Genomic DNA, 16,334 nt, shown 5'->3' with positions numbered 1-16,334 from the left:
AGATTTCATTTCAACCATTAATTAACTTTGATGAAGTAAAGGACTATAAGATTAAGCAATGTTATATGCTAAGATAACAGAGGATAAATTAACAAGAGAAATACTACAATGACACTCTTAAATTGCAGAATTATAACAAAACAAGAAACAGTGACTAACATCACATTCTGATGGACAATAATTAGAAATAGTGTAGCTCAATTTAAGCAAACATGTAAAGTCACGGCAAAAAGCCCCAAAATAGCCTCACTATCAAAGACCATGAATTACCAGTATGAAACACACTAAATATCACATTTCAATTCTGTTCCTATAAATGAGGGGAATATTAAAAACATCATCAGCAAGGTCATCTTTCAATACAAGGGATGAAATAAAATATTACCAGCTCTATTAAAAGTTCTCCTTGCATTTCATCACTGTCTACAGAAATCGTTAAAACTAAATTCCATTTCTATTTGTCCAAATCACTTTATATTTCTAGGCCTTCCCTGAATTTTCCGACCATTTAAAATGAAAAAGTCTTGCACAGGCTTAACTAGGCAAACAGGCAATATGAGAACTAATGATCTAATATACTTCAAAATTTCACTCAAAAGTAATACAAGTGTTAGAAAGCATGATAACACTGGAATAGGCAAAGTCATTCCACCTGAAAAGTAATTCTCAGAAAATAACATACTGGATAGTCACTTGATTTCTGTTTTTATATAAAGTAAAATATGCACTTGTGGGAAGGCTCTTGAGGTGATAACAAGAGTTTTACAAAAAATAATAATAATGTATGTGTAACCTTATTAAATACTTATTAAACTTTGTTAAATACTTATAAAACCTCATTAACCTTATTAAATTCATTAAATACTTTTTAGTGCATTCTTGAATATAAATCGGACAAAGTGGGGCATAGATAATATAAAAAATTATGTTTAAAGCCTATGATCCAAAAAAAAATGAAATCATACATTTAATTATAAGATGCATAAGTATAAAAAGTGCCTACATTAAAGTTGGTTTAACATATAATTAATTATTCTGAAAAGTTGTTTTGGTGCTAGTCCTTTTAAAGATGAAAAAAATCCATGTAGTAATGGTACTACCAACTAATTTATTGATTTTATTTTAAAGAAAAACATGATTTTTACCTCCGTGGTTTTCCCATAAGGCGCCTGATTTTTCCCCATTCTACTCTTGTTAACTTTCTTGTTTTCAAATTAGGAAAAGATTCCTTTAGACATACACAGAAGTCATTATCACCTTCAAAAAGTGGTCTGTAAAATAGAAATGGTATTTTAATGTGTTACTAAAGAGACAAAAAATTCAAAATATGCATCCAATTTTCAACATCATACCAATCACAAAATGCCAAACTTTCACTCCTACTCAAAACATATACAAAATAGGCACAGGGGCCAGCCCCGTGGATGAGTGGATAAGTTTGTGTGCTCCACTTTGGTGGCCTAGGGTTTCACTGGTTCAGATCCTGGGTACGGACATGACGCTGCTCGTCAGGCCATGCTGAGGCGGCATCCCACATGCCACAACTAGAAGGACCCACAACTAAAATATACAATTATGTACTGAGGGAACTTGGGGAGAAAAAGCCAGAAAAAAAAAAAAGAAGATTGGCAACAGTTTTTAGCTCAGATGCCAATCTTTAGACAAAACAGGCACAAATTCAAAGGACTAAGACTAAACTAAACCCTTGGCATTTGTGAAACAAATAACATAAAAAAATTACTTAGAAAACACTGCTTCAGATTCTAGGAGACACTGGATTCTGTTAAATCTCCTATACAAGTATACCCTTTGGGAGGCTATTCTAGCACTGTCATCATATCTGGTGAGGATAAACAACGTTAGCTACAAAGTATCTCTGTCCCAAAGGTAATGCCATCACCAAGGAGTCTTCCTTGAGATTAAATCAGTTTTAGAAAACTGGATGACTCTAGAGGGTTAGATTAGTTCTTGGGAATTCCAGAAGAACTCAGATCACACTATGATACCCTGAGAGCTCTCTTAAGCCTATGGAAAAAAATCTGTGGATAAAAATAAGACAACTTTATTCATCAGTTTGGGAAATCAGGAACCAGTCTTAGCAATGACACGTGAATGTCTTGGGCTTAAACACGAATATTCATGAGACTCACAAACTTTAGAGTAGCCAATTGGTTTGGAAAGCAGAGAAGGGAAGTAAAGATAAGTAGCTAGAAAAAGCAAGCACCAATGACTGCCATGGATTAGATTAGATTAGGAGGGATAAGAAGTCAGAATTTTTCCTAAGTAAATTCCATTGCTGAATAATTGGATTTCACCCAATCTCTTCCTATGTTCTACTTAACCATTCACATATAACTAAAGAGCATTTCTATGCCCCAAATAGAAAGACTATCCTTCTAAGTCTTAATGAATCAGATTTACCATTAGCAATTGTTTCTCTACTATTATACTATCATTTAAAATCCCAAAATTTATAAAACAAGTCTCATTCATTGCAAATAATGGTGCTTTGTTTCAGGGTATCTCCACTCCATAGTCTTTGGAAATTATAATATAGAGATATACTTTCATTTTATTTTTCACAAAAATGTATAACAACTTCTTCCCCAAAAGGGGGTAAGGGGAAGAAAACTATGAGAAAATGAAACAGATCAAACTTGAATGAGGAAGAGGAAAAGAAATTCAGGAAAAAAAAAACAGAATCAAAATAGATGTCTAGAAAAGGTTGAGGCTTATAACATTTGAAAACCTTCAATTTCTGGTTCAAGTGATATTCATGATGTAAGCCATGATACATACTTATCTATATTTGAGTAGAACCACTCATATATGCACCATTTATGTGCTTTGGGAAGCTTGAGTAGATTACGTAATCGAAAACCAATCTTCTGTGAGGCTTTCTTATCTGGTGTTGACATTGTTGCTGTAAATTTCTATACAGTAAAAAAAAAATAGAGATTAATTTCAGTTTCAATAAATAAAAATGAACATCTATGACAGTGAATACATTTGTAAAAAGATTTCAGTCAAGTACTCAAAAAGATTCAACATGGAATTTTTTCTTGTCATTAACAAATAAACATTCTGATTATTCCTTACAAAGTTAACACCTCCAGTTTCATAAAAAACTCTGCAAAGGAAGGTGAACTATTTGCCCCCACCATGTTTGCACTGCAGTACAATTTCACTTTAGGTACACAGGAAGAAGATACTTGTGAAAAATATTCCTAGAGTTCTTGAGCCAGAAAAAGACCAGCAAGAACTCTGTGACTAACGAGAGAGAGTGTGAGAGAAAGAACATGCAAGCAAGCACTAGGCTCAGAAGGTTTTACCAGTGAATTCTATATCAAACCAGAGGGTGCCAATGTTATTAAAATGTTTCAAATTACTAAAAAAGAAAAAAAGCTTCCCAGCTGGTTTTATAAAGACAGCATAACATAGATAACAAAATCTGCCATAGTATACATGATTAAAAAAAACCCCAGAAAATATCACTCATTTGTATGAAGTTCAAAATGCTTCGAAAAATATTCCATACTCATGGATTGGAAGAATTAATACTGTTAAAATATCCATAATATGCAAAGCAATCTACAGATTCAATGCAATCTCTATTAAAACTCCAATGGCATTTTTCACAGAAATAGAACAACCAACCCTAAAATTTGTATGGAACCAAAAAAGATCCTAAATAGGCAAAGCAATTTTAAGAAAGAAGAATAAAGCTAGAGACACCACGTTCCCTGATTTCAAACAATATTTCAAAGCTATAATAATCAAAATAGTATTGTGTTGGCATAAAAACATACACACAGATCAATGGAACAGAATAGACGGCCTAGAAATAAACCCACACACATACAGTCAATTAATTTATGACAGAGGAGTCAACAACAGTGAAAGGATAGTCTCATCGATAAATGGTGTTAGGAAAAGTGGACAGTCACAAGGAGAAGAATGAAACTGGACCACTACCTTACACCACACACAAAAACTAACTCAAAATGGATTAAAAACTTGAACATAAAACCTGACACCATAAAACTCCTAGAAGAAAAATATAGGCTATCAGTAAGCTTGATATTGGTCTTGGCGATGATTTTTTGGATTTGATACTTTTGAAACGCAAAGGCATCAAAAGCAAAAATTAAAAAGTGGGACAACACCAAACTAAAAAGCTTTTGTACAGCAAAGGAAACCATCAACAAAATGAAAAGGCAATCTATAGAACGGGAGAAAACATTTGCAAATCATACATCTGATAAGGGGTTAATATCTAAACTATATGAGGAATTCAATCAACTCAATAGCAAAAGAAAAAAGAAACCCAACAATCCAATTAAAAACTGGGCAGAGGAACTGAATAAACGTTTTCCAAAAGAAGACATACAAATGGCCAAGAAGTACACAAGAAGATGCTCAACATCATTAATCATCAGGAAAAGGCAAATCAAAACAACAAAGAGACATCACTTACGCCCACTAGAACGGCTATTATCCAAAGGACAAGAAATAACAAGTGGTGACAAGGATGTGGCGAAAAGGGAACCCTTGTGCACTGCTGGTGGGAGTGTAAATTGGTGCAGCCACTACGGAAAACAGTATGAAGGTTCCTCAAAAAATTAAAAAGAGAAATACCATATGATCTACCAATTCCACTTCTGGGTATCCAAATTAAAAAACACTAACTCAAGGGGGGTGGGGGGAGGGCACAAAGGGGGAAGTGGTGTACCCACAACATGACTAACAATAACGTACAACTGAAATCTCACAAGGTTGTAATCTATCATAACATTAATAAAAAAAAAAAACAAAAAAAACCACACTAACTCAAAAAGACATACGCAAACTCATGTTCACTGCACCATTATTTACAATAGCCAAGACCTGGAAGCCACCTAAGTGTCCACTGATGGATGAATGGATAAAGAAAATGTGGTATGTATATACAATGGAATATTATTCAGCCATAAAAAAGAAGGAAATCTTGCCATTTGTGACAAAATGGATGGACCTTGAGGGCATTGTGCTAAGTGAAATAAGTCAGACACAGAAAGACAAACATGGTATGATCTCATTTATATCTGTATTCTAAACAAAAACCCTGAACTCATAGATACAGAGAACAGACTGATGATCACCAGAGGTGAGGGATGAGAGGTGGATGAAATGAGTTTAAAATGTACAAACTTCCAGTTACAAAATAAATTAGTCCAGGGGATGTAATATACAGCATGATGACTACAGTTAATAATACGGTATTGTATTTTTGAAAGTTGCTAAGAGAGTAAGTTTTAAAAGTTCTCATCACACACACACACAAAATTTTCCAACTATGGCGATGAACACTAACTAGACTAGACTTATTGTGGTGATCATTTCACAATATATACAAATACTGAATCATTATGTTGTACACCTGAAACTAATACGTCAATTACATCTCAACAAAAAGAAAAAGAACATCAAAGGAAGAGAACACAACCAAGCAGAATTCATCTTAGGAATGCAAAGACGGTCCACTATTAGAAAACTACTAATATAATCTGCTATTATTAATAAATCCAAATAAGAACCATATGATCACTTCCACTGATGCTAAAGACATTTGATAAAATTGAATATCAAAAACAAAACAGGGGCCGGCCCCATGGCTGCCTGGTTGGGTTCATGCACTCCACTTTGGCGGCCCAGGGCTTCGGTGGTTCAGATCCTAGGCACGGACCTGGCACCACTCATCAAATCATGCTGAGTAGCGTTCCACATAGCAGAACTAGTAGAAGGACCTACAATTAGAATCTATAACTATGTACTGGGGGGCTTTGGGGAGAAGAAGGAAGGAAAAAAACTTAAAAAGACTGGCAACATATGTTAGCTCAGGGCCAATCTTTGAAAACAAAACAAAACTCTTGAGTAAGTGGCGTCAGCATCTCGGCAGTGTGAGCTCTTCCCTTAGACTCTCCCCTTTAAGAGACAATGAGAAGGACATTCATAAAACAACAGAGGACAGTCACACAACACAAAAGACATCTAAGAGACCCACATAGCCATATGTCTGAAGGTGGAGGTGCTAGACCCCTGGAGGAACTGGAAGGAGGTAAGAGGATTGTCTCACCCTCCCAAATGGCAGCAACCAAGGGCACAGGACCATGAGCATCTCTGAGAAAAGAGCGGGGAGGGGCAGTTCTCTGCAGGAACACCTTCGCTCTCCAAGTCCCCTCACAGCCCGAGGAAAAGCCCCACACAGAGGTGGCTAAGCTATTGCAAGGGTGTCTTCATCAAGCCAGCAGCCCAGGAGGGTAGACAGTGAGGGCAGAGCAAGAAGCCTCCAGGATTGCACAGGCAAGAGAAAGCGCCCCTCTGCCTGCCCAGCCCTCTGGCTCAGACAGTTGGCCCAAGTGCTGTGCATAGGTTAGAAAAGCAGCAGCTGTCAGCAACCAAACCAGAAATTGGAAATTGCAAATGGGACCTGTCAGCATGGAGTCTAAGGCACTGATGCCAGGGGTCATGGTGGGCTCAGAATACATTGCTCTTGACCCCCACCCAGCAGCAGCAGGTGGAAGCTGTGACCAGATACTATCACTGTGAAGGCAAAAATCCATGCCATCAAACAGTATGAAGAAATATCTTAATACTCCAGACCAGAAGGAAAATGACAAGCACCCAGAAATCAATCCTGAAAGCACAGAAATTTATAATCTAAATGATAGAGAATTCAAAATAGATATCATATAAAAACTCAACAGGTTACAAGAAAATACAGATAGACAGTTCAATGAAATCAGGAACAAAATTAATGAACAGAAGGAATCATTCATGAAAGAGATTGAAATCATAATGAAAAACCAGTCGGAAATGTTGGAGATAAAAAACACAATGGATGAGATAAAGAAAAATCTGGACTCCCTGAATAACAGAGCTGATATTATAGAAGACAGAATCAGCAGTCTGGAGGACAGAAATATAGAATTGCTTCAGATGGAGGAGGAGAGAGAACTAAGACTAAAAAGAAATGAAAAATTCCCTAAGAACTATCCGTCTCAATTACGAAATGCAACATAAAGATTCCAAAGAGAGAAGAGAAGGAAAATGGAGCAGAAAGCTTGTTCAAAGAAATAAGAGCTGAGAACTTCCCAAACCTGGGGAAGGAGCTGCAAATACAAATAAAAGAAGCTAATAGAACTCCTAATTATATCAATGTAAAAAGACCTTCTCCAAGGCATACAGAAACAAAGCTGGCAAAAGTCAATGACAAAGAAAAAACTCAAGAGCAGCAAGGCAGTAAAAAATAACCTACAAAGGAACCCCTATCGGGCTTTCATCAGATTTCTCAGCAGAAACTTTACAGGGTAGGATAGAGTGAAATGATAATATTCAAAATCTGAAAGACAAAACTTTCAGCCAAGGATATCCTATCCAGTGAAAATATCCTTCAGATATGATGGAGAAATGAAAAGTGCCCCAGATAAACAAAAGCCAAAGGAGTTCATCACCACAAGATCTCCCATAAGAAATGCTCAAGAAGGCCCTCATACCCGAGAAGAAAGGAAATGGCTTACAAAGCCTTGAGCAAGGAGACAAATATGCGGAAAAAATCAGAAAATTGCAGCTCTCTATCAGAACAGGTTAGCAAACAATTATAATAATAAAGGAAAGGAAAACATCAAAAATTAATACTATCTCATCATTTTAACCATAAACTCACTATACAAGATGAAATAAGTTGTGACAACAACTTGGAAAGAGGACAGGGATGGAATCAGCTTAGCTTAAGGAAATAAGAGGCTATCAGAAAATGGACTACCTCATCTATGAGATTTTTTTATACAAACCTCATGGCAACCACTGAACAAACATCAGAACAGAGACACAAATGATAAATAAACAGAAAACTGAGAAAACTATGATAGAGAACTACCAAACTAAACTGGTAGTCTGAAATACATTGGATGAGAAACAAGGGAAATGCAGAGCAACCAGAAAACAAGTGATACAATGCAGCAGTAAGCCCTCATATATATCAATAATCACTCTCAATGTAAATGCATTGAATTCTCCAATCAAAAGACACAGACTGGCTGGATGGATTAAAGAACAAGACCCAACAACATGCTGCCTCCAGGAAACACATCTCACCTCTAAAGACAAACACAGGCTCAGAGTGAAGAGGTGGAAGACAACAGTCCAAGCTAATGGCAAACAAAAGACAGCAGGTGTTGCCATACTTATAGCAGACAAAGTAGACTTCAAGATAAGACAGACAATGAGAGACAAAGAGGGGCAGTATATAATGATAAAAGAGACACTCCACCAAGAAGACATAAAGCATAAATATCTATGCACCCGACACAGGAGCACCAAAGTACATAAAGCAACTATTAACAGACCTAAAAGGAGATGTTAACAACAACATGATAACAGTAGGGGACCTTAACAGCCCACTTACACCAATGGATAGATCATCCAGATAGAAAGTCAAACAAGGAAATAGTGAAATTAAAGGAAAAACCAGACCAGATGGACTTAATAGATATATATATATATGATTTAATACCTATCATTCTCAAACTATTCCAAAAAGTTGAAGATGACAGAACACTTTCTAACATATCTTACGATGCCAACATCACCCTGATCTCAAAGCCAGACAAGGACAACACAAAGAAGGAAAATTACAGGCCAAGATAACTGATGAACAGATGTAAAAATCCTCAACAAAATATCGGCAAACTGAATACAGAAATACATTTAAAAGATTATACACCATGATCAAGTGGGATTTATACCTGGGACACAGGAATGGTTCAACATCCACAAATCAGTCAATGTGATACACAACATTAACAACACGAGGAATAAAAACCACGTGATCATCTCAATAGACACAGAGAAAGCATCTGACAAGATCCAACATCCATTTATGATAAAAACTCTCAATAAAACGGCTATAGAAGGAAAGTACCTCAACATAATAAAGGCCACATATGACAAACCCACAGCCAATATCATACTCAACAGGGAAAAACTGAAAGTCATCGCTCTGAGAACAGGAACAAGACAAGGGTGCCCACTCTCACCACTCTTATTCAACACAGTACTGGAGGTTTTGGGCAGAGCAATTAGGCAAGAAAAAAAAAAGTTGCAGGGTACAAAATCAACTTACAAAAGTCAGTTGCATTTCTATACTCTAATAATGAACTAACAGAGAGAGAACTCAAGAATACAATCCCATTTACAAAAAGCATAAAATATCTAGTAATAAATTTAACCAAGGAGGTGAAAGACCTACACAATGAAAACTCTAAGACATTACTGAAAGGAATTGATGATGACATAAAGAAATGGAAAGATATTCTATGTACATGGATTGGAAGAATAAACATAGTTAAAATGTCCATACTACCTAAAGCAATCTACAGATTCAATGCAATTCCAATCAGAATCCCAATGACATTCTTCACGGAAATAGAACAAAGAATTCTAAAATTCCTATGGGGCAACTAATGACCCTGAACAGCTAAAGCAATCCAAGAAAAAAGAACAAAGCTGGAGGCATCACAATACCTGATTTCAAAATATGTTACAAAACTATAGTAATCAAAACAGCATGATACTGGCACACAAACAGGCACACAGATCAATGGAACAGAATTGAAAGACCAGAAAGAAAACCACACATCAACGGACAGCTAATCTTTGACAAAGGAGGTAAGAACATATCATGGAGAAAGGAAAGTCTCTTCAATAAATGGTGTTGGGAAATCTGGACAGCCACATGGAAAAGAAGAAAAGTAGACCACTATCTTTTGCCACATACACAAATTAACTCAAAATGGATCAAAGACTTGAAGGTAAGATTTGAAACCATAAAACTCCTAGAAGAAAATATAGGCAGTACACTCTTTAACATCAGTCTTAGAAGGATCTTTTCAAATACCATGTCTACTTGGGCAAATGAAACAGAAAGATAAACAAGTAGGAGTTCATCAGACTAAAGAGCTTCTGCAACGGATACTATGAACAAAACGAAAAGACAACCAACCGAGAGAAAATATTTGCAAATCATATATCTGACAAGGGGTTAATCTCCAAAATATATAAAGAACTCACACAACGCAACAACAAAAAAACAAAATACCCTATCAAAAATGGGCAGAGGATATGAACACACATTTTTCCAAAGAAGATACAGAGATGGCCAACAGGCACATGAAAAGATGGTTCAACATCACTAATCATCAGGGAAATGGAAATCAAAACTACACTAAGATATCACCTTACATCTGTTAGAATGGCTATAATCACCAAGACAAAAAATAACAAATGTTGGAGAGGATGTGGAGAAAAGGGAACCCTCATACACTGCTGGTGGGAACGCAAACTGGTGCAGCCATTATGGAAAACAGTACAGCAATTTCTCAAAAAATTAAAAATAGAAATACCATACGACCCAACTATCCTACTACTTGGTATCTATCCAAAGAACTTGAAATCAAGAATTCAAAGAGACTTACGCACCCTATGTTCATTGCAGCATTATTCACAATAGGCAAGAAGCAGAAGCAACCCAAGTGCCCATTGACCGATGAATGGATAAAGATATAGTATATATATATATACAATGGAATACTACTCAGTCATAAAAAAAGACACAATTGTCCCATTCACAACATGGATGGATGCTGGGAGCCGTGGCTACATCATTTGATCAGCTGTTTGACAGGGTCCAGCCAATTAATGCCGAGGGGTGCAGGGTCGCCCCTTGGTGAAGAATAACCGGCCAGCCCCTCACATAGTTCTGAAACCTGTGCTGCTTCTAATTGCCCTTCATTCCTTTTCCTTTCTTAACCTCCAGTTTTCACTCCTTTGGGTGGCTGCTTGGGAGGCACTACCTCCTGGGAAAATTAGATATCGTAAGAGAATGTGACCACCTGCAGGTAACTTTCAAGATATTTTTCAGTTAATTATTGGAGGAGCACACAGTCCCATTTGAGACAATCAGAAAGGAATCCTGCCCAGATAAGATGTCGAATTAGGTTTATGGCCTCTGTCTGGTTAATGTTTCCTTCTCCCTCCAGTTCTTTGTCTAAATATATATATGCATCATCCTTCTAAGTTTGCTGGTTAATTGGATGATCAAGAAGTATCTACATATTATTCTTGACCTTCTGCTTTCTGTTAAAATGTTATAGAGGTTTTCTCCTAAAAGCAATAAATAATAAATAATTGATGAGTAGAAGGGCCGAGGGGCGCAAGAATGCCCCTCGGTGAAGAATGGCCGGCCGACACCCCTGATATTTTCTGAATTATATGCATGCTTTCTATCAAGGTTATGTGTATACTTATTTCTCTTTTTTATTCTTGAAGATATATAGTTTAGCTTAGCTTTTCAGCCCTTTACTTTACTAACAAAATGATACTTTCTCCAGCAGTGTACTTAAGGGACTGTTAGCTCTACAATCTAAAAGACAAAGGAATGCTTCCACCCCCTAAAGGGCGTGAAAATGTAAAGATGTTTAACTGCCCACTGAGAATGCAGATAGCCCTGGGGATAAGACACCCCGGAGTCACCTTTTGTTCCCATTAACCATCTACACTAATGATGTAAATGATTGAGGGAGGCAGGGATGGCTCCACCAGGATGTAACCAGACAGACTGCTGTCCTGTCCAGAGGCCTGGACCTTCTCTCTTTGATTTAACTTTACCATGAATTACAACAGATGCCTAGGTACCTATCTCCTTTAGCTTAGAGACAACAAACACCAGTTAATTGCAGAGAAGATGATCATTAACCTTATGCTATATAGAATGGAATGCTAATAAATATTCTTGTGCTCGTTTTTTACTTCCTTATCTCTCTGAGAATATTTGTAGAACTATTTCTGTACTAATCCTGAAAAATATATAAACGACACTTGTGCACAGTAAAGGCGGACTTGCTAACACCAACCCAAGTCTCACGTCCCCTTTATTCCCCCTCCGTCATCGCGCCGACGCCATCTATCCCTCGGGAACCTGGACTCTGCCGGGGCGGGACCCCAGCAGATGGACCTTGAGGGTATTATGTTAAGTGAAATAAGCCAGACAGAGAAAGACAAACACCAGATGATTTCACTCATATATGGAAGATAAACTAACATGTGGACAAAGAGAACACATTAGTGGTTACCAGAGAGGAAGGGGGTTGGGGGTAAGCATAAGGGGTGAAGGGGGACCTTTATATGGTAACTTACAAATAAGAATGTACAACTGAAATTTCACAATGTTATAAACTATTATGACCTCAATAGAATAATTTTTTTTTTTAAAAAACTTAATAGAAATAAATGAAAAAACATACCAAAAATTAAATGATACGGAATGGTGGGGAAGGAGGCAGAGCAAAATGGCGGGGTGAGCTGACCCGGGATTCTCTCCCCTCCAAAATACAACAAAAGATTGGAAGAACTGAATTTCAGAGAATAAACATAATGCCAGCTCATTCGAGACCTACAATACCAAGAAGGTGGAGATCATAAACCTTGCTTACACCTTCGGAGGCGCTGGAACAGTAGGAGAGAACATCACTCCCTCCCCTAGAGTCTGCGATCGCTGCAGCGCGGGTCGGGAAGGAGCGGGGGAGGGGCCGCACGACCAGGGGATCATCCAGGACTCCTGCCGCTGATTCAGTGGAAACCCGCTGATGGGGGAAAGCTTCCGTCCACGGGGACCCTATAAATCAAGGGCCTCGGGAGACCAGAGAACAGAACTGATCTGAACCCAGACCAGCGCGTGTGAGTAACAGCCCCTCACCCCCAGCAAAGCCAGTGGGCGCAGCCATCTTGCCCCAAGGCGGAGAGCTAACAGCCGCTCTCGACCCCCATCTAGTGGCGACAGGCTGTAACTGCAACTGAATTCTACCACCATGAGAAAAAACTGCTCCTCTACCATCCAGCAATTTATAAAAGCCCCAGACCAGAAGGAAAACAATAAAAACACAGAATTAAGTCCTGAGGACTTGGAATTAGGTAAACTAAGTGATAATGAATTCAGAGCAGCTATAATCAAAAAACTCAATGAGGTAGAGAGAAAGATAGAGAAACAAGCCGAGTTCTGGAGTTACTTCACAAAAGAGACTGAAATCATAAAGAAGAATCAAACAGAATTACTTGAGATGAAAAACACAATGGACCAGATAAAACAGAATACAGATTCCCTGAATGCCAGTGTAGACAACATAGAAGAGAAAATTAGCATAATCGAGGACAGACAGGCTGAATGGCGCCAGACAGAGGAAGAAAGAGAACTAAGAATTTAAAAAAATGAGGAAAATCTCCGAGAAAGAATGGATTCAATGAGGAGTAAAAACATAAGGATCATAGGAATTCCCAAGAATATGGAAAAGGAAAATGGAGCAGAAAGTGTGCTTAACGAAATTATTGAAGAGAACTTCCCAAATCTAGGGATCAATGGAGAAATGTGTGTAGAGGAGGGTTTTAGATCTCCTAGATTTGTCAATGTAAAAAGACCCACCGCAAGGCACATAATAGTAAAGTTGGCAAATAGGAATGATAAGGAAAGAATACTCAGGGAAATAAGGAAAAAAAAGGGAATAACCTATAAAGGAGCCCCTATCAGACTGTCAGCAGATTTCTCTACAGAAACCCTACAAGCTAGGAGAGAACGGAGTGATATGTTCAAAGCTTTAAAGGATAAAAACCTTCAGCCAAGAATTCTCTATCCAGCAAGAATTTCCTTCAGATATGAGGGAGAAATTAAATCTTTTCCAGACAAACAAAAGTTAAGGGAATTTGTAACTAAAAGCCCTCCATTACAAGAAATCCTCAAGAAGGCTCTCATACTTGAAAAAAGAAAAAAGGGAGAAAGGGGACACAATCCACAGACTAGGGAGACCAATGGACAGAACCAGAACAGGATAGCAAATATTCAATTATAGCATTAGGGTAAAGGTAAGGAAACTACCAAAACAAGGACGATCTTAGCACTCTAACTACAAATTAATAAGACGAGTTGGAATAAAAAATGAAAATAATTACTTAGGAGGGGAAGAGCAAAGGGTCTAAAGCAGTATTGGTCAAGTAGGTAAGAGACCACCAGAGAACAGACTATATTATACTCGAGATTCTAAATACAAACTTCAAGGTAGACACTAAAATAAAGTACAGAACAGAGTCACAAATCATAAATAAGGAAAAATCTAAGAAACCCAGCATAATAAATTGCAGTATTAAATGGGTAGTCTAAAGCACACAGGAAAAGAAACACAGGAAAACAAGATAATGAGTGATAGATTGACAGCATTAAGTCCACATGCATCAATAATCACTCTCAATGTGAACGGATTGAACGCTCCAATAAAAAGACACAGAGTGGCAAAATGGATTAAAGAACACGATCCAACAATTTGTTGCCTCCAGGAAACACACCTCAGCCCCAAGGACAAAGAAAGACTCAGGGTGAAGGGGTGGAGGACAATACTTCAAGCAAATAGCAAGGAAAAAAAGGCAGGTGTTGCACTTCTCATATCAGACCAAGTGGATTTCAAAATAAGACAGGTAAAGAGAGACACAGAGGGACAATATATAATGATCAAAGGGACACTTCATCAAGAAGAAATAACGCTTATAAATATCTATGCACCCAACACAGGAGCACCAAGATTCATAAAGCAACTATTAACAGACCTAAAGGAAGATGTTAAAAACAACACAATAATAGTAGGGGACCTCAACACCCCACTCACATCAATGGACAGATCATCGAGACAGAAAATCAACAAGGAAATAGTGGAGCTGAATGAAAAACTAAAACAATTGGACTTAATAGACATATATAGATCACTCCACCCTGAAAGAGCTGAATGCACATTCTTCTCAAGTGCACATGGAACATTCTCTAGGATAGACCATATGTTGGGAAAAAAGGCAAGCCTCTACAAATTTAAAAAAATTGAAATAATAACAAGCATCTTCTCAGATCATAGTGCTATAAGGCTAGAAATTAATTACAAGAAAAAAGCTGAGAAAGGCACAAAGATGTGGAGACTACACAACACACTACTGAACAAGCAATGGATCATTGAAGAAATTAAAGAAGAAATAAAAAAATACCTGGAAACAAATGAAAATGATAGCATGCCATACCAACTCATATGGGATACAGCAAAAGCTATATTAAGAGGAAAGTTCATCGCAATACAGGCACATCTTAACAAACAAGAAAAATCCCAAATAAGCAACCTTAAAGCACACCTAACTGAACTAGAGAAAAAAGAACAAATGAAGCCCAAAGTCAGCAGAAGGAGAGAAATAATAAAAATCAGAGCAGAAATAAATACTATTGAAACGAAAAAGGCAGTAGAAAGGATCAATGAGACAAAGCTGGTTTTTTGAGAAGATAAATAAAATTGACAAACCACTAGCCAGACTTACAAAGAAAAAAAGGGAGAAAGCTCAAATAAACAAAATCAGAAATGAGCGAGGAGAAATAACAACAGATTCTGCAGAAATACAACAGATTATAAGAGAATACTACAAAAAACTATACGCCAACAGAATGGATAACCTAGAGGAAATGGATAAATTCTTGGACTCCTACAATCTCCCAAAGCTCGCTCAAGAAGAGGCAGACAATTTGAACAGACCAATCACAAGGAAAGAGATTGAAACAGCAATCAAAAACATCCCAAAGAATAAAACCCCAGGACCAGATGGCTTTCCTGGGGAATTCTACCAAACTTTCAGAGAGGATTTAATACCTATCCTTTTCAAGCTATTCCAAAAACTTAGGGAAGATGGAACACTTCCTAACACATTCTATGAGGCCAACATCACGCTGATACCAAAACCTGACAAGGACACCACGAAAAAAGAGAACTACAGGCCAATATCACTGATGAACATAGATGCAAGAATTCTAAACAAAATTTTGGCAACCAGAATTCAGCAATTCATCAAAAGAATCATACATCAGGATCAGGTGGGATTCATACCAGGGACACAGGGATGGTTCAACATCCGCAAATCAATCAACGTGATACACCACATCAACAAACTGAGGTATAAAAACCACATGATCATCTCAATAGATGCAGAGAAGGCATTTGACAAGATCCAACAGCCATTTATGATAAAAACTCTGAACAAAATGGGCATAGAAGGAAACTACCTCAACATAATAAAGGCCATATACGACAAACCCATAGCCAACATCAAACTCAATGGGCAAAAACTGAACCCCATCCCCCTGAAAACAGGAACGAGACAAGGATGCCCTCTATCACCACTCTTATTTAACATAGTACTGGAGGTTTTGGCCAGAGCAATCAGGCAAG

General features: G+C 37.5%; 1 protein-coding gene across 3 annotated transcripts in view; it reads right to left on the bottom strand.

The window, feature by feature from the left end:
- LIN9 (lin-9 DREAM MuvB core complex component) overlaps window positions 1–16,334 on the bottom strand; it is an 86,931-nt gene that overhangs the window by 54,861 nt on the left and 15,736 nt on the right. For all 3 annotated transcript variants that reach the window (XM_046678123.1, XM_046678121.1, XM_046678122.1), the window contains 2 exons: window positions 2,800–2,933; window positions 1,146–1,271 (listed from right to left, as the gene is read on the bottom strand). In XM_046678123.1, coding sequence (XP_046534079.1) covers window positions 1,146–1,271; window positions 2,800–2,933 — 260 coding nt within the window. The remainder of the gene's footprint in view (window positions 1–1,145; window positions 1,272–2,799; window positions 2,934–16,334) is intronic.

Source organism: Equus quagga, chromosome 12 (genome assembly GCF_021613505.1).
Source record: "Equus quagga isolate Etosha38 chromosome 12, UCLA_HA_Equagga_1.0, whole genome shotgun sequence".
Classification (NCBI taxonomy): Eukaryota; Metazoa; Chordata; class Mammalia; order Perissodactyla; family Equidae; genus Equus; species Equus quagga.
Note: the sequence above shows the minus strand (reverse complement) of the source record. Positions and strands in the feature narration are given on the sequence as shown.